The 22,303-nt window shown below is 41.4% G+C and overlaps 1 protein-coding gene across 4 annotated transcripts in view; it reads right to left on the bottom strand.

The window, feature by feature from the left end:
* Positions 1-1,065: 1,065 nt before the first annotated feature.
* Positions 1,066-22,303, bottom strand: part of igsf9b (immunoglobulin superfamily, member 9b) — a 40,990-nt gene continuing 19,752 nt past the window's right edge. For 2 of the 4 annotated variants that reach the window (XM_047381600.1, XM_047381601.1), the window contains exons 4-22: positions 16,548-16,694; positions 14,462-14,613; positions 14,183-14,300; positions 13,783-13,924; positions 13,297-13,442; positions 13,047-13,189; positions 12,808-12,948; positions 11,138-11,254; positions 10,903-11,053; positions 10,672-10,783; positions 10,415-10,590; positions 10,079-10,317; positions 9,909-9,993; positions 9,621-9,791; positions 7,812-7,848; positions 4,409-7,699; positions 4,079-4,248; positions 3,735-3,916; positions 1,066-2,349 (exon numbers count right to left, since the gene is read on the bottom strand). In XM_047381600.1, coding sequence (XP_047237556.1) covers positions 3,747-3,916; positions 4,079-4,248; positions 4,409-7,699; positions 7,812-7,848; positions 9,621-9,791; positions 9,909-9,993; positions 10,079-10,317; positions 10,415-10,590; positions 10,672-10,783; positions 10,903-11,053; positions 11,138-11,254; positions 12,808-12,948; positions 13,047-13,189; positions 13,297-13,442; positions 13,783-13,924; positions 14,183-14,300; positions 14,462-14,613; positions 16,548-16,694 — 5,708 coding nt within the window. In that variant the 3' untranslated portion in view covers positions 1,066-2,349; positions 3,735-3,746. Of the gene's footprint in view, positions 2,350-3,734; positions 3,988-4,078; positions 4,249-4,408; positions 7,700-7,811; positions 7,849-9,620; positions 9,792-9,908; positions 9,994-10,078; positions 10,318-10,414; positions 10,591-10,671; positions 10,784-10,902; positions 11,054-11,137; positions 11,255-12,807; positions 12,949-13,046; positions 13,190-13,296; positions 13,443-13,782; positions 13,925-14,182; positions 14,301-14,461; positions 14,614-16,547; positions 16,695-22,303 lie in introns of those variants that run through there. The other 2 variants (XM_047381602.1, XM_047381603.1) reach the window with 2 other exon arrangements.

Here is a 22,303-nt window from a genome sequence, read left to right as displayed (position 1 = left end):
CCCATAACATAAGGTGATATAAGGTATTTACTTGACATGGAAAATAAATAGCACTATGTGTTTGTGTGACGTGTTGAAAGGATGACGAAGATTTATTGCACAAACAGCCGGTTTATTATAGAGCACGAGCGGCTATTCTGAATTGTCACTCACAAAATTTTAAATAAATGCTTAAAAACACGCTGGATGTCCCAGGCCATGAGGATGCCATCGGAACTACAGTTCTGCCTGCCACTGCCACAAATTGCCCCGCTGCAATTCAATTTCTCGGCACGTTTGCAATGTAATGCAATGCAGACGTGCACAGCGCCCCCTATCGAACAAGATGGGTAGCTCGGTCAGCAGGGAGCTGAGGAAGAGCGGCTGCTGACGTCGTTTTCGAGTTCTGGGGAGTATTTTGCGGGCAGACCACGAAAACTGCTTTGTTTTCTTTTTGATTATGGCATAAAATGTGCAGTCGTGAAGAAGAAAATGCAAATAGGATTATTGATTACTAATTTCATTTATGAGTCAAACAATGCAGCCACATTCTTAAAATGAAAAAGCATTTCTGGAAATGCTTTTTCATTTTTCAAATTTTACATTTCAAATTGAATTTTGGTATCTATTTGCTGGGGTACATTTTGAAAAATAAATCTCAAATGTCTTTTTCTTTTTATTTACTTTTTCATTTTCTTGATTTTAATTAAGTGAAAGAATGAGCAGTCTTGAAGAAGAAAATTAAAATGCAAATAGGATTATTGATTACTAATTTCATTTATGAGTAAACAATGCAGCCACATTCTTAAAATGAAAAAGCATTTCTGGAAATGCTTTTTCATTTGAAATATGGTAACGATTTGCTTCCATAGTGGAGGGGGTCAGTGAAACTCTGCTGGACAACTGCCAAAAATATATCTACAACATTCAATTAAGCAAAGTATTTAGTCTTTTTTAAAACGGGTCCCAATATAATATTATACCAATTTTGCACCAGTGACTTTACTTATCGAAAGAGCTCCTGCATGTAATCAGACCTTTCATCAATGGCTTAAAAAAAGCTTCACATCATCTCAGTCTGCAACATTCAGAATATAACAATTTATTCATTTACAAACATATAAAAATGACAAAAACGGTGACAAGATATAAAATTTTCCTCTTTGTACAAATCTTCCAAAGCCATCCTTAGGAATGCATACTTACCAACATGTGTGTTTTAATCCGGAAAACAATAAAAAGGCTGACTCTTCCAAAAGTGTAGCTACCAAAATGTTGGTTACATAGTTTTTTCAGATTATGTACAAAAACAGCTTGTTTTTCTTTAGTAAAAAAAAAAACAAATACAGTGGGCACAAAATTCATAACAGACTTGCAATTCAAATACAGAATTTGAAGTCAATGAAATATTCACAGTGTTGCCTTCACATCAGGGATGTGAATTGTAAACATTGTTGCATGTTACTCCTCTCAATAAATACACAGAAACACTCACAATGAGGGAAAAAAAAGTTTGATACTTTTTAATCTCTGATTGTTCTTTTTGTTTATCCCAGCTGTCCTGTCATTGTTTAATTAACAAAAATAAGGCAAAGATCACCCTCCCTGTTAAAGGGGGACGTTTTTCAGGTGAAGTCAAGTGGGATTTTCTCAACTGATGGGAGCAATGATGAATTCAATCCAATAACAGCAGGACTTATTAACAATAAACTATGCACATGAACATCTATACACATTAAACAACATACTATGAGGTTAACGGGACACAGCGCAGAGATGATTCCGGGCAATCAGCAGGTAAACCACAGACACAGCCTCAGCTTCTAAAAACATAAACGTTGGACTGCAGGGGCATTTTCGATCAAAGTACAGTTATTGGAGGTACCTAACAGTTAGTACTGCGTCATTAATTAAAATGGAGATGAAGAAAGAGCACAACTAGCACCATTTATTCACAGGCAAGGATACAGATGAAGACATGCTCACAGAGACGTTGTCTTGTACACCTACAGACCTGTCAGAAGCATCCTTTTTTTAATCACCACAAGGGAGTCTTGGACTTTAAAAGCATTAACATGCAATGAATTTATTAATAAGTTGCTGACTGCTTGTTTAATAAAGCTTGTCTTTTTCATTTCGAACTGTGAACATTACCATTTCATCCCTTCACTTTATCCGATTGTCGCTTTTTCACTATGCAAAGCACACTGAAACAAAATCAAGCAGAACAAGACTGAAAACAGCTTCTCTTGAAGCTGCTGCAACAGAAGATTAAAATCTTTAACAAGAATTAAATGTTTCCAGTGTTTAGGACCATGGTGCGGTTGTCTGCTCAGTATAACTGCTATTTGGTTTCTGTCTTTGATGCACCTGCAGATGAGACAGAGAGAGAGCAGAAGAGCATCAGAGAAAAGCCCTAAAACAAGATTAAAACATTTGAAAGAAGGACTGATTAAGGAATCTACATCTATAGCCATCAAGTTTCTTTTGATTAGTCATGTTACAACCACAGACTACAATGTATTTTATTTGCATTTTATGTAATAGACCAACACAGTGGTGCATAACTGTGAAGTGGATGGAAAATGGCACAAGGTTTTCAAAGAACGGCAAAGAGTGCCATGCATATGTTTTCAGTCCTCTTTACTTTGCCTAACATAAATAACAGTTCATTTAAGCAACTGGAGAACATTAATCAAATAAGCAGCCATGAATCTGGCCTTTATAGAATAGTGGCAAGAAAGCTAACACTGCACATCATCCTGAATACACTATCTAACTAGGGAAACATGGCAGGGGCTGCATCATGCTGTTCTTCAGCAGGAAGAGCGGGAAGCTGGTCAGAGCTAATTAGAGGACAATCCTGTAAGAGAACCTGTTAGAGGCTTCAAAGACTTGACAGTAGGGAAGAGGTTAACCTTCCTGCAGGACAACAACCCTAAACATAAAGCCAGAGCTACAACTGAATGGTTTAGAACAAAGCGCATTCATAAATTGCAATGGCACAGCTAATGTCCAGACATATATCCACAATTGAGAATTTGTTGCAAGACATGACAATTTATGTTCACAGACGGTATGGTGAAGCTTCAAGGTTGCTGTAAAGCTCTGCAGCTTTACATGTAAAGCTTGTAAAGCAGCAGGAAGAAAAAGCACTTAGGCAGACAAGGGTCAAAACCCTCATGAAGGCCACAAGCCGCAACGTGTTAATCCTTTCATGTAGCTGGTTTCTCTGTTCTTCAAAATGTTACTGGAGTAGCTGAAACTCTAGATCTTTGTCCCTCTCCATGCACCCCGGAATGTCGGTGAGGTTGTGCCAGAAAGTTTTTGATCTCTGTTCATTTATGGTCATTTAACCAGCCAATCTAAATGGATTTGAACTATTTTACCATTAAGAACAGGCAAACGTTTTAGTTTCTGGATGTGCAAAGACTTACAGCTATAACTGCAGCAAAAGGTAGGACTACAACGTATTATGTAAGGGGGGCTGAATACTAGTCCAGGTCAGACTTTTCTGATTCCTTTCACTTCACAATTATGCACAACATTGTGATGGCCTGTCAAATAAAATTAAAATGCAATACCTTCAGATTTTGGATCGTAACGTTAGAAAATGTGAAAAGATTCATGCGGTATGAATACTTTCACAAGCTACTCTGTAACTACTACATGCAAGCAGGATTGAAGCAGGCAAACAGTGACAGGTAGAAAAATGAGGGAAAAAAAAGGTGTGAGGGTCAGGCAGAGTAACGGACCGAGTTCAGCTGCTAGAGCAGCGCTGAGCTGGAGTCAGAGTCCGAATCGTGGCCAGGGTGGAAGCATGGCTCTCGGGCACAGGTGGACCCCTGAGCCCGCCTGTACTCTTGGTACTCCAGGCGGAGAGCGTTGAAGCGTGCCTCACTTAGCGAGCGAGGAGGGTAGACAGGGGGAGGTGGGCCTGGGTGGGCATCAGGGACAGGAAAGGCATGGGGGGAAATGTCATGGGATGAGCTAAAAAGAATCATAGCACTGGGACATATGTGGAACACATGCAGCACTGTGACATTAGGCAATCACTCATGCAACATTAAAAAAACTCAAATGTAAAAGAAGTTATCACCTTTCTGTCGCTGATCCCGGAGGCCACCAGTTTGATCAGATCCCATTTCCCTCCTGCCTCTCTGAAAACCAGCTTGAGACTGGTCAGACTTCGTGGCCTCCAGGACCTCGGAGTCCAAACATGCATCAGTAGAGTCCCACTCATAACTTTCATCTACTGATGTGTTCCTTCTAATGAGATACACAAAAAGAGGTCAGAAAACAGACAGGTATGAAACATGAAACAAAAGTCTCACAATAAGTGTTAGTTTGACATCATAAATATAAATCCTTCTGAAGAGAGGAAGCTCCATATCGTTAATCATTCCAGATGTTAGTGGTGGTCTTTCACCTTTTCACCCTCCTCTCAGCCAGCTCCATCTCAGCTCTGTGGCGTTCATGTTCCTCTGTGGTTTCTGGTGAGCTGAGGAGGGTGGGAGTGATGGACAGGGACTGTCTGAAGAGACCAGCACTGCCTCTACCACTGCTCTGACTGGCATAACTGGCCCTCCCCCTGATCTCAGCATCCCCGCCCCTCCCCATCATCCTGTCTGGATGTCTGTAGCTTTCTCCCTCCCTGGGGGGGAAGGCAGAGTAATAAGGAGAAGGCCAGCTGATGCCCCTGGGCAAGTAGGATCTTGGAGGGCCTATTCTGGTGTCAAAATGTCTCAAGCTTTCTCCTCTGGAATCTGGCCAGTGCTGGTCGTATGGTAGAGGATTAGAGGTCAGCGTAGGGACATACTGATGCTGGATAGGCCTCAGTGTGTCTTGATAAGAGGGGGACCACCTAGAGGATTCAGGGAAAATGGCAGCTTGGCGTCGAGGATCTGAGGGCTCAAGCATTGGAGACATTAAGGTTTGTCTAGGTGGGTACATAGGAGTGAGGTAGGAAGGACTAGCGAAAGATCTTTGTGCGAGGTGGGGCCTCTCTAAGCTCCCCATGCTGGGACGTCGAAATGGGATGTATTCTCTCCAGCAGGGGCCCAATGTAGGGAGGGTAGAGGGCATGCGGCCCAAACTGTAGGACTTTACCCTCTCATCTGGGTTTGGGAGCTCATCCCAGTAACATTTCTCAGAAATATATGTTCTCGGGCTTTCAAAGTGCTCCCACCTCTGAGAGCCTAAGCTGATGGATTTCTTAAGGTAAGGGCGAGGTTGAGTCACACCTGAGAGAGTCCTACAGGGACCAAGGCTTAAGGATTTCTTTAGAAATGGCACAGGGGCTTGAGTTATTCGCGACACTATTTTATTTGTCCTGCTTCCCTGAGAAGCTTGTATTTGGGGCTGCTCTGATAAAAAGTCATCACTGTTCACACATCTCTGAGAATGCTTTGACACAATGTCTGCCATGCTTTTAGCTGCACTGAATAAGGTGTGAGCGGACCTGGACCCAAGTCTGGATTCAGGCCTGCCGGCGCAGATATTCCCTCCTCGAATCCTTGTTTTCTCATCATAGAGCTCCCTGCTTGTTTTTTCTGGGCCCGATGAGGACGGCCTTGGGTCATCAGGGAATCTTACTCTGGTTTCAACATGAGGGGATCTCCTATTCCCTTGTTTTTTAGAAGCATCAAAGCTGGAATCTGATGCACCCAGAGAATCACATTGTTTCTGACATGACACAGTTTCTTTGTTTTCCTGAACACGAACCTCCCAGTTTCTAGGAACTACATCAGGTTTTGCAACAACAGATTCTTCTTCAGGTTTTTGTTCTGCGCTTTGTTTGGTAGTGTTGGTCACCTGAACCTCTTCCACAGGCTCATCCACACTCATTTCAATGAAACCTGGAAGGCTCAGGTATTCAAGGATTGCACTTGTCTGGTTTGGGGACATTTTGGGGGACAGCGTTGTGGACTTGGCTTTAAGGGAGTCGGACATTTCGGGAACTAAAAACTGAGACTGGTCACTCCCGACTTCTTCGAAAAGAGTTAAGGTTGAGATCGGGCTAGGACTGTCAGGGAGGAGACATTTGTCACTCCTCCTGGAGCGTGTTCGGACACCTTCCCTCTCCAACTCCGAGTAAAACCCTGAAGCTCGCTGGTCATTGCGGCCCTGAGTTTCTCTGTCTTTGGACTTGGCTCCTACTTTATGATGATCGTAGTGTAAGATTGAAGAACTACAGGGACTGGGATCCCTTGTGGTTGTGTAATCTGCATCTGCTGTTCTCTCAGTCTGGTTATACTGTACAGAAGCTGAACCTTCAGGTCTATCTGTGATGGCTAAATCCCGCAGCTGAAAAGCTAATAGGCTCCTTGATCTAGAAACAACACCTACGTCCTGTGTCTCTTCCGCTAAGATCTGCTCGGTGTCAAACTTAGTGCATGCCTCTTGCTTTTTCGGGGGACTCAATGACTTAGCTTTATCTGGTGTGGCATCAGGGGAGAGCATGGGCAGGGAGGTATTCTGGGTGACCGACGATTTCAATGAATCTAAAGCAAGAGAGTCCTCTGTGGTTTGTCTAGATGGCACGGGGGACATGGCCTCACGAGGAGTCTTAACAGGAATGAGGCTGGTGACAGATGTAACAGGGCTAATGTCCCATTGAATATGAGATGTGGGGAGCCTGTTCAGCGGGCTGCTAGTGTTTCCAAAGTAGCACGCTCTCCTATAGTCAGAAACCCGACTTGTCATATCTGAGGGCCCGTACTTCTGTCTGATTGTAACTTCTTGAGGTTTCCACACAGGTTCTTCCACTGATTCGGGCTCATCCCGTTGAGGATCTTCTGTTTTACTGGATGGAGAAGGCTCTTCCCTCACTCGACTGTGATGTCTTTGATCAGTTGTGAAATTCTTCAACTCCCTCTCAATTTCTTCCCTCTCCTTTGCCAATTGGACACACTTATTAACACTATCCCTCTTCAGCTCGCTCTCAAGCTGGGAGACCAGGGTGCTGTTGTCACTCAGGTGGCTCTCCATGGGTTGGTAACCTCTATCATGGGGTCTGTCTCTATCAAGCAGTCTTGTTCTCCTCCCCAAACTGGAGAACAGGTCTTCAGTGTTGCCCAGCATGCGGTACCTCCGTAGGGAATCAGTGGGCTTTCTCTCACTGTTATCGGAGTAAAAGCTGACTCTTTCCAGAAGAGTCTCGGAGCCTTGTTCATCATCGGAGTAGAAGCAGCCGTGACGGGAGAAGTTTCTTGCCATGGCTCGTACTCTACCAGGGGATGCAGGAGGTCTGCTTAACTCTGGAACGTCCACCGTCAGAGGAGATTCCTTCCTCTCATCCTTCTCTGAGCTCAAAATGCTTGACTTTGGAGAGTCCCTGATTGACGTCCTGTTGCTCCCCAACCCGCTTACGCTCCCATTACTTTGCAGGACATGCTTCTTTATACTGTTTTTATTGGAAGGACTTGAACCCTCCGGCAGTGGCTGAACAATGAAGCGCCCGTCTGGGCCTCGGGAAATTGACTCCAGAGCAGTCGGTGAAGGCGCTTGAGAACCCAGGTGACTCTCAAAGAGCGTGTAATGAGGTGGAGGAGACGAGTTGGACAAAAGCTGTTTCCTCTGATCGTGGTATTCCCCACGGCTGCCTTTGTCAAACGAGGAGCGATCACATTGTGATGATGTGGAGTTGGGAAAGAAGGGAAGAGGTGGACAAAGTTTAAACTTGAGGACACTGTCTGGGCTGCGTGATGGTGACTGTGTTCTGAGGAAGATAAAGAAACGACAGCTTTAAACATTAGGGATGGAGAATGTAAGGACATGGTAATTAAGGACAATTTAAGGGTATTGCGTATTAATATATTCAAGACACTTACTCGTGAGATGGGCTCTTCTGAAGAGCAGCTGGCAGGTCTAAAAGAAAGAAAAGCAGCAAGGCCATTATACCGAAAAAAGTATGAAACATAAAATAAACGCATTTAGCCTTTCCATTACTTTTTCAAGCAAATACAGCACAGTTTGCTGAAGATATTGTAATTTGAGTCACACCCACACAGCCGATTAAGCACTTCCATATATGAATGTTACAATGATTTTCTGTAAAGGAGACATAGGTGAGCTATGTGAAAGTACACGGGTGAATATGACAGATTTCTCCTCACCCACCAACAAAACCCCCACCAGAAAGATTATTTGTCCTAAGATATTAAAACAATTGGAAGCTTGAATTTAAGGATTTAAAGATCAGTTCATGCCACATTCATAACAAATAACTAGTGTAGATAGCAGCAAGACCTTTGAATTAGCAGTTGTTTGTGAGCATATAGGTCCTCTGGCAAAAGAAAATAGTTGTATTACCATGTTTTTTTCTGTTTTATGTATCCATTGGTTAGTACAAAACATCTACTGCTATCTGCACATTTCAGAATGAAATAAATAAATAACTGCTCACTCAAAACGGTTTTTTTTGCATTTTCATCCACGAAAATTACCTACAGCAGCAACTTGTTTTTTTCAGTGTCTGAGCAAAATGAAGGAAAGAACATTTGACTGCATAAATCATCTACATAGTTAAGTTTCCACTCCATCCACGACATGAGTAGCAATAGCTTGAAATGACTTTTTGAGGGACAAACTAGACTATTTACTGAATAGCAATTGTCATTAACATATCCAGGTTTGCAATGCTGCAATCGTAAAGGACTACCTGAATGTAGTATTTGTGGGGCGTTAAATTTCAAGTTTGGTGCATCCAAACTCAGCCCTAGGCCAAACACCAAAGTGTTGCAAGGATACTAATTGTAAATGGACTGTCATGAGTAAAACCTTTACTGATTATCTAGAGAAAAGTGAAACTTGCATAACCACTGCACAGCTCCCTAATACAATGCATTTTAGAGGAAATGAATGTGCCAACTTGGGATGGAAGTTATCGTACTGTTTATCGTTATCGTGGAAAGAAGTTAGCATGCTAAGAATTCTGATTTATCATGGCAATGACAAATCAGATCGATAAAGTCTGCAAACCCCAAAACCTGACAGTGTGGTTGTAAGTGTTACTCATTTTTCCTCAGTTTTGATTCCATAAAAGCATAGTTTTTAAATATATTTTAACACATGATTTGATGCAATTACTGTGTGCTCCTTTTCTTTGTTAATTCATTTTTAATTGCTTTTTATTATCATCACAGTAAATGCCACAAATTATCATGATAAAATGTCCATATTGCCTATCTCTAGTGCTAATGTTAATGAGCGTATGAGTAACAATGCTGTTCAGAACCTCCAACTACCTGAATTCTGGCAGTTTCTGCGTTTTAAATTATTTGTCACAGTAATTCATTCCCTACTGTGGTAAATTACAAGCAGACTGGCTCACCTCAGAAGGCTTTTAAAACTGTGTAAGGTGTAGGTTTGTCAAATCTCCAAACTTCTATATTTTCCAGACTTCCTTCTCCTCACTTGATGACTGTCCAAATATGAACTCACATTTCTCACAGTCCTCAATACCTTTTGGCATCTTAGCTGTGATAACTCTTTCTCTTTCACGCCTTTTCACACATTTTCTGTTTACTGACATGGAAACGAATCATGACCTGCCAGTCTTAACACAATTTAAAAGGATATGATTATATATTCCTTCTAAACAATAACAGAATTTTCACAGAGAAAAATGTGTGTTTTACCTTGTCTTTTCTTTCTGCGTTTCCGCTGTCTCCTGTTGCTCATATAGCAAGCTGTCACCAACGAGAGGATGATGGCCAGAAACAGAAAGCATGCTCCCCCTATCACACCAGCCATCAACGGTTCATGGATGACTTCCAAGAAACTAGGGCTGAGGGGGTAAATCTCCATTCCTGTAAAAAAACCAGAAGGAATAATTTCAGATTCTGTGCCTAAGACAAAAAATGAATCTGGTCAATATCCAGTAATATTTACTTATTATAAGTTCAAATAATAATAAAAAAGCCTACCTGCTGTGGATACACTCACAGACTCACTCGGTTCACTGAGCACTTTGTTGCTGCGTGACATCAACCTCAAATCATACACCGAGTCCTGAGAAAGACACAGATTGTTTATTTGACCATGTAACAAACATTCTTGTGAACAGTTTCCTTTACTTCTAGTAGTGAACAATCACCCTTAGCAGTCCTTGCACAAGTAATTCGCTCTGATTGGCATGGATGTTGCTTACAGTGATGACCCACTGGCCCCGATCTCTGCGGGCCTGCAGCACAAAACCTGTCAGTGGAGAGAGTGGAGCCTCAGGAGGCTGCCACTGCAGGAGAATGCCTCTTCCGGTCCGGTTGGCCGACAGCAGCATGGGAGGTTCCAAGGCTGGGAGACCTGTGGCAGCTTTAGGTAGCTCTGTTGGCACAGCTAAAAGGACAGTAAGTGTGTACAGGTGACCTTTACTTAAAGCAAAATAACACTAGGATGCTGAGAGGAAAACAAACCAAAGTTCACCAGCACAAACCTTTAGTCCGTACAGATACAATTTCACTAAAAGATCCTGAGCCGAGTTTATTCTGAGGTAGGACACTGAACTGATAGCCAGTGCCTGCGAGTAAACCCGTCACAAGCAGGTAGTTTTTGGATGTTGGCACAGGCAAAGATGCCCATTCATGTTTCCCCCTGGATGTTTGCTTCACCCTTTAAAATATAAAATCAAAGCATGTCAATTGTTTTAGTTGTAGGAAATGTTTTATACTGGACATAATTTATGCTACTGACCACACAGTAAATTTTTGGGTAAATCCACCATCAAATCCTGGGACCCAGGACACATTGGCCTGGTTCATCTCTGTGGTAACTGTCACTGAGGATACAGCATGAGGACTGGTGCCTGAGCAACAGACAGGCTGTTATAAACCTAAACTGTTCATACTGCAAATTCACATTTCAAATAGCATTATATTTATTTATAGAATACTTGTTTATTATTGATAATACTAATGCACTCACCCAGTGCAAAGACAACAGTGCCTGCACTGACAGTGGCTACACGATTGGTGGCCAAACACTCCCAGCCCCCATGGTGATCTTTGCTCAGGGGCTGCAGCAAGAGGGATCCATTAGACAACACAATGTACGGCGAACGAGGACTATGGCCAATCTGTCAAGAAGAGCACCAAGAAGTTTACATAAGCGATCCATCAGACATGGCTGAGGCTCCAGAAAAGTCAATTTTTTTTCATACCTTGCTCCAGGTTATGTTTGGGACAGGATCTCCACTGGCTTCACAGGGGATGATCAACTCTCGGCCGACCTCCTGGAGATACTCTGGCAGAGGGGGGATTCGAAATGATGGTGGATCCTGGAAAAGTCACACTTTTTTACCTCCAGATATAGGTAAATGTGTCGAAATGTTTCATATTTTTCAGGTTACAACCACAAACTTAAACGCATTTAATGGACTTTTCTGTTATAGACCAACATAAAGTAAAGCACTATTGTGACGTTAAAGGAAATTATACTTCAAAGTTTTTTTTCCAAATAAAAATATGAAAAGTGTAAAATTCAAAAGTTAATTTGTATTCAACCCACTTGACTTGATGCCCCTATATAAAATCCAGTGCAAACAACTGCCTAAGGAAGTTTAATTTAATCAAAATATTATAGAATTATGGTGTCAACTATTTACAAGGTAAATACTCAGCAAATATACCATTTTAAGCTAACCATTCAGACAGATCAGAAACAAGAAGAAAGATGAGTAGTTAAAGCACACTGAACATTCCAACTACCAGAATATTTTAAGAAGCAAAAAGTACTTCTGGCCTTTCTATGCTGCTTTCCATTTAGTGCTGAAGTCTGAACTCGGACCTGGGAATAACTTCATACCCAAATTAACCAAGCTTCAGTTTCAATTTGGAAAACCAGTGAAGTTTGCTAACTGCTTTGCTCAGTCGCCAATCCTGCTAATACAAGCCTTAAAAATTATTTCTCAGCATTTTGTAAATTTTTGTGGCACATTCAGGACAATAGAGGTTCATAGTACTAGGAATAAACATTTGGTAGTTGATGTTCTCACTTCTGTATGTTTAAATGTGTAGTAGCTATGTTGAATTTCAAGGTTGGGTTCAGGAAAAAATTCCAACCTTGCATTTAAAATTCCAACTTCGCAGGGATTTTCTGTTTATTTTTGTTACTGGGAATTTTTCTTACAAATTCCTAGTTCTGAGTATAAATGCTAAATACAATTAAACAACATAATTCACTCAAACATGAAGCATCAATGAACACTTTTTGTTCTTCGTTTTGTTCTGTTTTTCTTGTTGTTTTTAATGACAACAGAGAAAGTCAAAGTTCTACTTTTCTGCTGTTTTAAAAAACCTGATATCATAATGGTACTTTACTAAGGTGGTGCTTGTTTGATCCTCAGAGTATGGAGAATTAGTGGTTTGGATGAAAGCACATGCATGTGCTACAATGGTCCAGTCAAAGGCCAGATCTAAACCTATAAAAGAATGTGTTGCATGGCAAGACTTGAAAGTGTCTTGTCATAGATCCTGTACCACCTAATCTAAATGAGCTAGAGTCGTTTTGCAAAGAAAAATGGCGAAAAGCTGTTAGAGATATAATCAAAAAGACTTGGTGTATTCTGTTATTGTTTAAAAGATGGTGTACAAAGGATTGCCTCAGGGTACCGAACACATGAGTGCCACACATACAGATTTTTATTTGTAAAATATTCTGTATGTAAAAATTTCCTTCCACTTTATAGCTCTGTAGAGCTTTGCGTTGGTCTCACATAACATCCCAATAAAATATACTGAAACTTGTGGTTATAAAGTTACAAAATGAGGAAAGGTTCAAGGGGTTAAATACTTTTGCACGGAACTGTATGTCTGAAAATAGGAACTTTACCTGTAAAATTACTTTGGTGGGCTCAGACTGGCCCATTGTGCCATAGCTGTTATAAGGAGTACAGGTGTACATGCCTACAGCATTGTCATTGGCTGTTGCTATAAACACCGAGCCCTCTGAGTTCACCATCCAACCTGGAAACTAAACAGGTAAAAGGAGGGAAAAGACAAAAATATTAACTCTATGGTGGTTTTAAGAACCTGATCAACACAAATTATAGAAAAGGCGCTAGCATTTACGTTGTCAAGATTCAGCTCATTCCCGTCTTTGGTCCAGTTTACATACAGAACAGGCGGGTCGGCCTGAACAGGGCAGAAAATGACCCCCTCCATTCCTGCTGGCAGATAGGTTTCACGCAGCATTCGTCCTACACGTGCAGGATCTAACAGAATAAAAAAAGCTTTCTCCTCAGAGCATATTGTAAAATACATCCACCCCCTGCAGCCCTGATGAGCAGCGCCATACAGAATGAGAAGTTAAGGTACTAACGTTTCACTTTCAGATGGGCAGAAGCTGAGGGTGGAGACAGTATTCCATTAGTTGGAATACAGGTGTAGTTGCCAGCATCTTCTGGAATGAGATTAGGGATCAGAAGAGTTCCATCCACCAAAATCTTCACTCTGGATTTAAGGGACCTAAGACCAACAGATATAAAACATTGTGCATTTTATGACAATGTATGCTACAGAAAAACCTTTAAATGTGAGAAGAAAACAATAATCGGATGTGCTGGAAAGCTTTAGAAGATGGCACATTAATTTAAACAGCAATCTTCTTTGTCCCAGCTTGTTCATGATCGTATGATATAATTATCTCATGGATAATTCAAATACATTTGTCACATTAGCAGTGTGCTTTGGAAAAACGGCTGACTGATTTCTTCAAATATTTACAACTAGAACCTTCTGAGTAGTAACAATATACTCCATGTGATATTTCCACCTGTGCTAAGCATCTTGATAGATGTGGACTCACTCGATGTGGTAAACGTTCTGTCCTTGTTTCAGCCACTCGTAGGTAAGGTTTGAAGGGTAAGCATCTGCCTGACACTGCAGAACAGCATCCTGAGACATATTGAGAGTTGTGTCCTCAGGGGAGATGAGGATGATCGGAGGACCTGTTTAAGGAGTAATGCACTGATCAGTAATGACTGCTGGTCAGTTTTCAGTCACTGCAAAGCACAGAATGAACTGTAGGTGGCAGTATACACAAGCATATAACTGTGTCTCGCAAACATGCCTAATTTTTTTCTCTAGACTTTGAACTGATAAGAAACAAATAGCCGAGTGTTCTTATACAAACACCACCGTGCTTCCTTTACATCAGATATGCAGTGATTTTGCATGTGTTTGATGATGGATCTTTCGTTAATTACCCTGAACCTGCAGCTGCATATAGTGGGTCAGGTTCCCCTCTGAGTTAGACACGTGGCATTTATACACTCCTGAAACATTTCTTGTGACAGTGGCCAGAGAGAGGGTACCATTCAGGACCTAAGACAGGGTAAGAGAGAAATGCACGATAATCAAACATAAAGAAAAAAGGTGGAGGACCTTTTAGACAACAAAGCAGTTTTCTTCAAAGAAACAATTAAGTTACTGCACTTGTAAAAATACCTTCTTATGTAGTATTAATTTAAAATACTGCGACTCACTTTTATTTTTTCATGTTTCTCAATTGGACTCTCATCTTTATGCCAGACAATCGTTGGTCGAGGGTTGCCGTGGGCGCCGCAGCTAAGAGTCAACGAGTCTCCGAGGAGAACCTCCACAAAAGTTGGTGGCGTCTTAATGAACACAGGTGGAGCTAGAGCAAAGACCCAAAGAAGTTTTTTTTTGTTGTCATTTTCATGATCAAATTAGGGATCAATTCACATACAATGCCTTGTAAAAGTATTATTTCACATTTTTCATGTTACAATCAAACAACAAGCTTCAGTGTTTTGTAATTAAAATTTTATGTCATAATCCAACACAAAGTAGTGCTGATATTGAAATGGATGAGAGACACACACTGTTTTTGAAATGTTACAGCTGAAAGAATTTGGGGGTATTTCTCTGCAAGGTTTAGATATCTAAGAATTTAAGTTTCTGGATATTTGTCTTTGCAAAATAGCTCAAACTAAGTCAGATGGAATGGACCACATCTGTAATCAATGTTCAAGTCTTGCTTCAGATTGAAATTTGAATTAGGTCTTTACTTTGACTGGGCCAATCTAATCTAATCTCTTCGATCTAAACCATTCCGTTACAGCTCTGGCTGTATGTTTAGGGTCATTGTCCTGTGTAAAGTGATCCTCCACCCCCAGCCTCAGGTTTTTCAACCTCTAACCTTGTTTTCTTTCAGTTTTGCTCTGTATTTAGATGCATTCATTTTCCTATGAAAATCTAACCAGTGTCCTAGTCCTTGCTGAAGAATCACATCCCCACATTATGGTGCTGCCACAGCCATGTTTAACAGTGCAGACAGAGTGCTCAGGTTGATGTAGTTACTTTTCTGCCACGCATAGTGGTTTTCATGTAGACGAAAACGTTCTAGACCAAAATGTTTGTTGTGCCCCCAACATGGCTTGTAGCAACCTGCAAACACAACTCCTTAAGGCTTTCATTAAACATTTTCTGTTGTCTCTTATCCATGGAGGCCAGATTTGTGGAATGCATTGTAATAGCTGCATGTCTACAGATTTACCTCCTCCAGGGTTACCAAGGGTTTCCTCGCTGCTTCTGTGATTAATGCCCAGTCTGTCAATTCAGGTGCGATTATTTCTTGGTAGGTTTGCAGCTGTGACATGCTCTTTTCATTTTCAGATGATGGAATGAACAGGTAATTTCATCTTCTTATTCAAAGCTTGGGGTATTATTTAATAATTAACTTCATTTTGAGCCACTTCTTAAACGTCTCCACAACTTTATCCCTGAGCTGTAATCAAGCTGTTTGTTCACTAATGTTCTTCAACAAACCACGAAGCTGCTCCATTTGGACTCAACTGATTACTATGGTGATTTCTGAAGATAGTTGATTGTACTAGATTGCGTTTAGGGCTTGCAGAGTATAAGGGGCTAAATACAAATGCACACCACACTTTTCAGGTTTAATTTGTAAATATCTTGACAACCATGCATTGTTTTCCTTCCACTTCACACTATGCACTATTCTGCTCTTGTACAATTCCAATAAAATACATTGTACATAATATGTCACCAATCACAAACGCAAAAGTAACTTTTAAGCCTGGTTTTAGGATTATTAAATTTAGTCTCAGATATGGACATAATGTGATCTTCAGTATGTGAATGCTATAAAAATACTATGAACAAGAAATCGACATCTAGAGTATGATGCAGCAAAGAGATGAGGTTCATTAACTGCATCATCATATCAAACCTCGACTTCACACTCTGAGTGACATAACTCTACTTCAGCTTAACCAGCGCATGCATGTGTGAGTGAGACTTAAAGCTAAGAAGGGTTTGGGAATTTAACCTTAATCTTTAGCAACAAACCTCACTGCATTGGTCTGTTATTCATGGCAGATAAAAACAAGGTGCGATTCCCTTGCATCCAGTGTGTACCATGCAACGTCTTTTTATACACTGTAATAATGTTCAGTAAGTTCCCCTTGCCAGGGCCATCAGAGTATAGCCAGACCCCATGCTGTAGATGTTCTAAATAAAGTCTAAAGCAGCGCTGAACAACGAAGGAAGCAGCTCCCATGTTCCCAATACCCTGCAGTGCTGCACCTGTGATGGAGAGGAAGGTCCATGTGCCATTTTGAAAGTTGTCGGTTCTGCTGTTTAGGAGAAGGATGCGACACTCGAACCAGCCCTCATCTTCCAGGGTCAGCCGTTCTACCAGCAAAGAGGCGCCCCGGGTCAGAGACACACGCCCTGTGGGAGGAAGGGTGAGGGTTGAAAGGCCAAGAGGAAAAAAAAAGATTAACACGCAAACAAAGGCAGACAAGCAATGTCAGCATATGCAGGAAGAGGGCTTTTCATGCAAAGGACGCAGCCATCCATTGTCACAAAGGCCAGTGTCAAAGTCATAGACTTTCTGCAAGCAGACACACAGATCTACACAGACTGAGAATCTGCTGCATTTTTCAGGTTTATAGATAATAACAAGCCACGCAGTTAATATATATGAACAGCAGAAGTGGTGGAAGCAAGAGGCATCGTAAAGAACTTATGAGAAAATCAAATCATATTAACTCTGTGAATTTAACCTTAAATGTAATATTTCTTTTTGAAAGTCACTACAATTGCTAAACCAAGATAAATTCTTGCCCACAGCATTGGTTCTACTAAAACTATACTGTTGTAAAAATATTCTCTTGTTCATGGAAAGTATGCAAAGTCGCAGTTTGGGTCAGAAAAAAAAAAAAAAAAAAAGTGAAAGGTAATGATTTCTGGAAGGCTTTTCACAAACAATGATCTGAAAAGTGCGGTGTGCATTTGCATTCAGCCCTCACTCTCCAAGTCAAACACTTTGCCCTTAAATAAAGCTGCCAGTCCTTTGGTGTATATCTCTACCAGCTTTGCACATCTAGAGACTGAAATCTTCCTCATTTTTCTTGGCAAGCTCATGATCAATCAGACTCGATGGAGAGCATCTGGACAATGAGTGGACCATTCTAACACATTCATTATGCTTTGACCCAAACTGATCTATTGTAGCTCTGGCTGTTTGGGGTTGCTGTCCCACTAGCAGGTGAACTTTTCCTTCCTCAAGCCTTTAGCAGCCTCAAACAGGTTTTCTTCCAGGATCTCCCTGTATTTAGCTCCATCCATCTTCCCACCCACTCTGACCAGCTTTCCTGCCGTTGCTGAAGAAAAGCATTCCCAAAGCATGATGCTGCTACCACCAAGTTTCACACTGGGCACTGTGAGCTCAGGGTGTGTGCATTGTTAGTTTTTCGCCACACATAGCATTTTGGGCTGATTTGACCAGAGGACATTTCCTTCCACATGTTTGCTGTGTCCCTTATATAGCTTTACCAAAATTATTCATATTTAGGCTTGTGAAATAGGTTTGTAGTTGCAAGATGAAAAAAGGTGAAACAAATTCCAGGGATGTGAATACAAGGTAAGGACTTCTGTCTTTGACCCAGAAATGAGCTGAGTTTAATATGGTCAATTTGCAGAACACCACTATGCTGTGGGTCATTTTCTAAAATGGTGTCTGAAAACTAAAGGTTTTACCAGAAACCAAAGCTTCTCATGTAACAATGAACTACGCTTCACTCCCTCATCCCAAAAGATAAGGCAACCTGGTTTTGTGAGCATGCAAACAATCCATCTCCAGAATGAACTTCAAAATATCTTGTGCAGGGTTATACCGACCTCTTCACCAAAGGGCACTAAAAATAATAACTAGTTCAAGATAAAAAAAAAAAAAAGATGTTGGCAACATCTCTTACATTGCTCTCCAACATTGACTCATTGGTTTAGAATAAATCTGGTGCTTTCTAGTGATGTTCCTTGAATTTATGTAGACATCGTGCATCGCAGTGAAAATTATTGAGCTTTAATATGTTGGTCTCCTGACTCCAGCTCAGATGATGAGAAGTCAGTGGCCCTGAGGTGGAGTGCAAATATATGAATCACTAAAGTGATGGTTAGAATGAAATGTAAGATGACAGATGAAGACGGTGTCCTGTCATTTAGGGTTTGGGCGGCTTAACTGAGAGCTACAGTTAGCAAGCCAGAAATTTTTGAAAACTGTTTCATTAAATAACTTCAAGAAAAAAAATATATGACTCATTTTTATCTTTGATTCAGAATGCTCGGCTCAAAATGTAAATCTAAGACAATGCATGGAAGAAATGAGTCACTTGTTTTGTTCATTGGGGGCAAAGGACAGAAATAAACAACAAGAAGCATGGCAGATGCACACCGCGCACGCTCAAACACAGATGGATCCACACACACCCAATGCCCCACTTCCTCCGCTCCCCTCTGTACTTCTTACAACTCCTTGACAAGCTTTGAAACTTGATAGGCTAGTTGCCTGGTGACTGCAGCCTGGCTTTCAGGGTACACCTCCCCCCCCCTTTTATTCAGTCTCTCAATGAACACCCCCCCCCCAATCTGAGGGCTTTAAATGACTGGAGGATGCGGGCAGGGGGGAAAACACACACGATGCTCATACCAGACTATGCCAGAGCAGTTTGAAAGTAAACAGAAATGTGAAGGACTTCCCACCATCCCGTTTTTCTTCTTGCAGTTTGCAGGTTAGGCCGACTGTGCTTCAATATAGTTTGCAAAGTGTTTAAAAATTGCATTTAAGCAAAAATAACTAAATACAGTGTGGTGCGAAGGTACATAGACCCTTAAACTTTTTCGTATTTTGTCATATGAAAACCACAAACTTTAATGTATTTGATAGGATTTTGCGAGACAGATCAAAACAAATTTGCATATAATTGAGAAGTGGAAGGAAAACAATACATGGCTTTCAATGTTTTATTTTAAAAAAAATGAGAAAAAGGTGGTGTGAATTTATCTTCAGGCTGTCTTAGTCAATACTTTGCAGAATCATTACAGCTTTAAGTTTGTTGCTGCATGTCTCTATCAACTTCTTTTGTACATCTAGAGACTGAAGTTTTTGCTAATTATTTCTTGCAAAATAGCTCACGCTGGATGGAGACTGGATGGAGTAATTTTCAGGACTCCAGTCTCTAGACTTTAGTAGCCTTTAAAATATTGTCTTCCTGGATTCCACTGTTTCTGGCCCCACCTAATTTCCAGTCAATTTTGAAGCGCTTCCCAGTTACTGCAAAAGAATAGCATCCCAAAACCATGATGCTGCAAACCACAATGTTTCACCATAGTGATGATGTCTTCACACTAATGTACTTTGCCAGTTTTCTACCACACAAAGAAGCCAAAAAGTTCTCATCTAACCAGAGCACCTACTGTTTGCTCTGTCCCCTGCATGGCATGTCGCAAACTGGAAGCATTACTTGCTAATGCTTTCTTTCAACGATGTTTTTTCTCTTGCCACTCACCATAACCACCAGATGCGTGTAGTGCATGACAATTAGTTGTCCTGCTGAAAGATTCTCCCATCTGACCTGTGCATCTCTGCAGCTCCTCCAGAGTTGCCATGGACCTCTTGGCTACTTCTCTGATTAACTGTCTCCTAGCTTGTTGTCAGCTTAGGTGCAAGGCCTTATCTTGGTAGGTTTGCAGCTGTTCCATACTCTGTGAGATATTCTAAGCTTGGGATATTGCATTAAAACCTAAGCCTGCTTTAAATTTCTCCACATCTTCATCCCTTACCTGTCTGCTGTGGTCCTTGGTTTTCATGATGCTTATTGTTCACTTATGTTCTCTAACAAACCTTTGAGGTCTTCAGAGGGCAGCTGGATTTATACTGAGTTTAGATAACACACAGGTGGACAGTATATACTAATAAGGTCACTTCTGAAGGTAACCAGCTTCACTGAACGTTATTCAGGGATATGAGAGTAAAGACGGCTGAGTACAAATTATTTGTTCCTCTTTACAAGTATGCATTACTTTGTGTAGGTCGATCACACAGAACATCAATGAAATACTCTGACGTTTGTGGCTGTAACAGGACAACGTGGAAATGATCAAGTATCAATACTTTTGCACAGCATTGTACATAAAATAGGTTTGCTTTAGTAAATCTTAAAGGTAAGGGCAGACATTTTGTCATCTTGCACAGATATTTACGATATGATTCAGCACAAGAAAATTCTTCTTTGTTCTTCAACCTTGAAGCAACAGTAGCGCTATTTAGAATCTTGCTATTCCACACGGTTTTCCTCCGAGACGGCAAGACCACTGATTAAAGCCTGAAAGCTCTGAAATCTATTTAACTGTGTGTATGGGCCTTAAAATGGGTTGAAACACACACACAGAGTGAAGACAGACAACAATAGGTAACAATTAACCCTGCATTCCTGTCAGGGTAGTTGCTGCGCTTAATAGTTAGGTTTAATGATTGACTGACCTTCTGAAAGACGGACAAACATTTGATGGGCGGCGCTCACTTTAGAGGGACCGTAAAATGAATGCCTTTGGTTTCAGGTCAGCATCTTTCAAACAGCTGGGCAGCGTTGGGAGAGGGGGGAAATGTGCAAGGAGATGATAACAGCATAGGGATAACTTTAGATGTTTTCCTCTAATCACTCCATGAGGGATCCTCCCACAGCTGCACATTTCCTCTGAAACCTTTTCTCATCAGATGTGGAATTTATCACCCACTTCTGTATGCAAGACTGGAGCTGCATATTGTGGGATCATTGTGGCTAATTGCACCCTAACATGAAGCCTGTGGAAATCTTGCCACAGCGCCCAGAAGCACGTGGGAGTGTATACATGTTGATTTTCAAAAACCAGAGTGCCCTGCCCCATGGGTCTGCACAGGGGAGTTCTGGTTTCACTGTCAGACCCTGTCTTAGCCTTTCTCCTCCCCCCTGTCCGTCACTACAAAGAGACAACCCCCCACCCCAACCCGTCATTCCTCGTGCTCCTAGGTTACCATAGTGATGAGACCGAGAAAAGCCCGGGCTGTAGGTTTAGGTTTAAATTCAGTTGCTGTAGAAACACGACACGGCCAAATATGGGTAGAGGCGGGTCGGTTGTACAGGGGTGGGTGGTGGTTGGCTTTCTACTGTCAAAGATTTGAAAAATTACAGGCGGTGGAAAACATTGCTTTGGATGAAAATCCAGAAGCGAAGAGACAGAGGGTGGGAGAGTGAAAGGAATAATGAACGGCAGAGAAAGAAGACGTTTCCTTTCACCCTGCAGGCAGAGAAAACAACCAGGCTGTGTGACAAATGGTGCTTTATCCAAATTTGAATGTTGCATCCTGGAATTAAAACCTCAGATGGCACTTGGCAGGTGTTCTGCTCTGTTAGATGGTATAAAATAAGGTATTTTCCTATTTTATCTTTAGTACATAGCAGACAAACATGCTGCAACAATTGAACACAATTGTTAAAAAATGGAAAACCAATGACAAACAAACAATACTTCATGTGTTTGAATCGTAAAAGAACTGAACAAGAGGTTATGGAGAGGTTACTCAAATTATGTGCATCGATAATCCACTGAAACCAATGAGAAGTTGACCTTCTTGACCTCTGAGCTCCAGCAGACGCATTTATTACCCCCCCCCCCCCCCAACGGCATTAAGCTCTATGGAGAACATCTCGTGTCTACCCTCCTCCTCCTGGATATTTTCCCTACAGTTGCAATCACATGACAAATCCACTCTGTTAAAAACGAGTACCTGTTTTCAACAGGTTGAGTTGCAGTGCACCCAAGGGTAGAAAATAGAAACGCTAATCCCACCGGTGCTGTTTCAACCCGACTTCATATTAGCGAGTTTGGTTCTCACCCAGTGGGTGGTGGGCTAGCAGAGACTCAGCTTACAGAGCAGGGCTGCTGGCTAATGGATGGCCTCCCTGATGTTATCTGCTCCTTCTCAAGTATTTTTCAGAGGATCCGGAGGTGAAACACCT

This window comes from Girardinichthys multiradiatus, chromosome 12 (assembly GCF_021462225.1).
Source record: "Girardinichthys multiradiatus isolate DD_20200921_A chromosome 12, DD_fGirMul_XY1, whole genome shotgun sequence".
NCBI classification, from domain to species: domain Eukaryota; kingdom Metazoa; phylum Chordata; class Actinopteri; order Cyprinodontiformes; family Goodeidae; genus Girardinichthys; species Girardinichthys multiradiatus.
The sequence above is the reverse complement of the archived record's forward strand: the minus strand, read 5'-3'. Positions and strand labels throughout refer to the sequence as shown.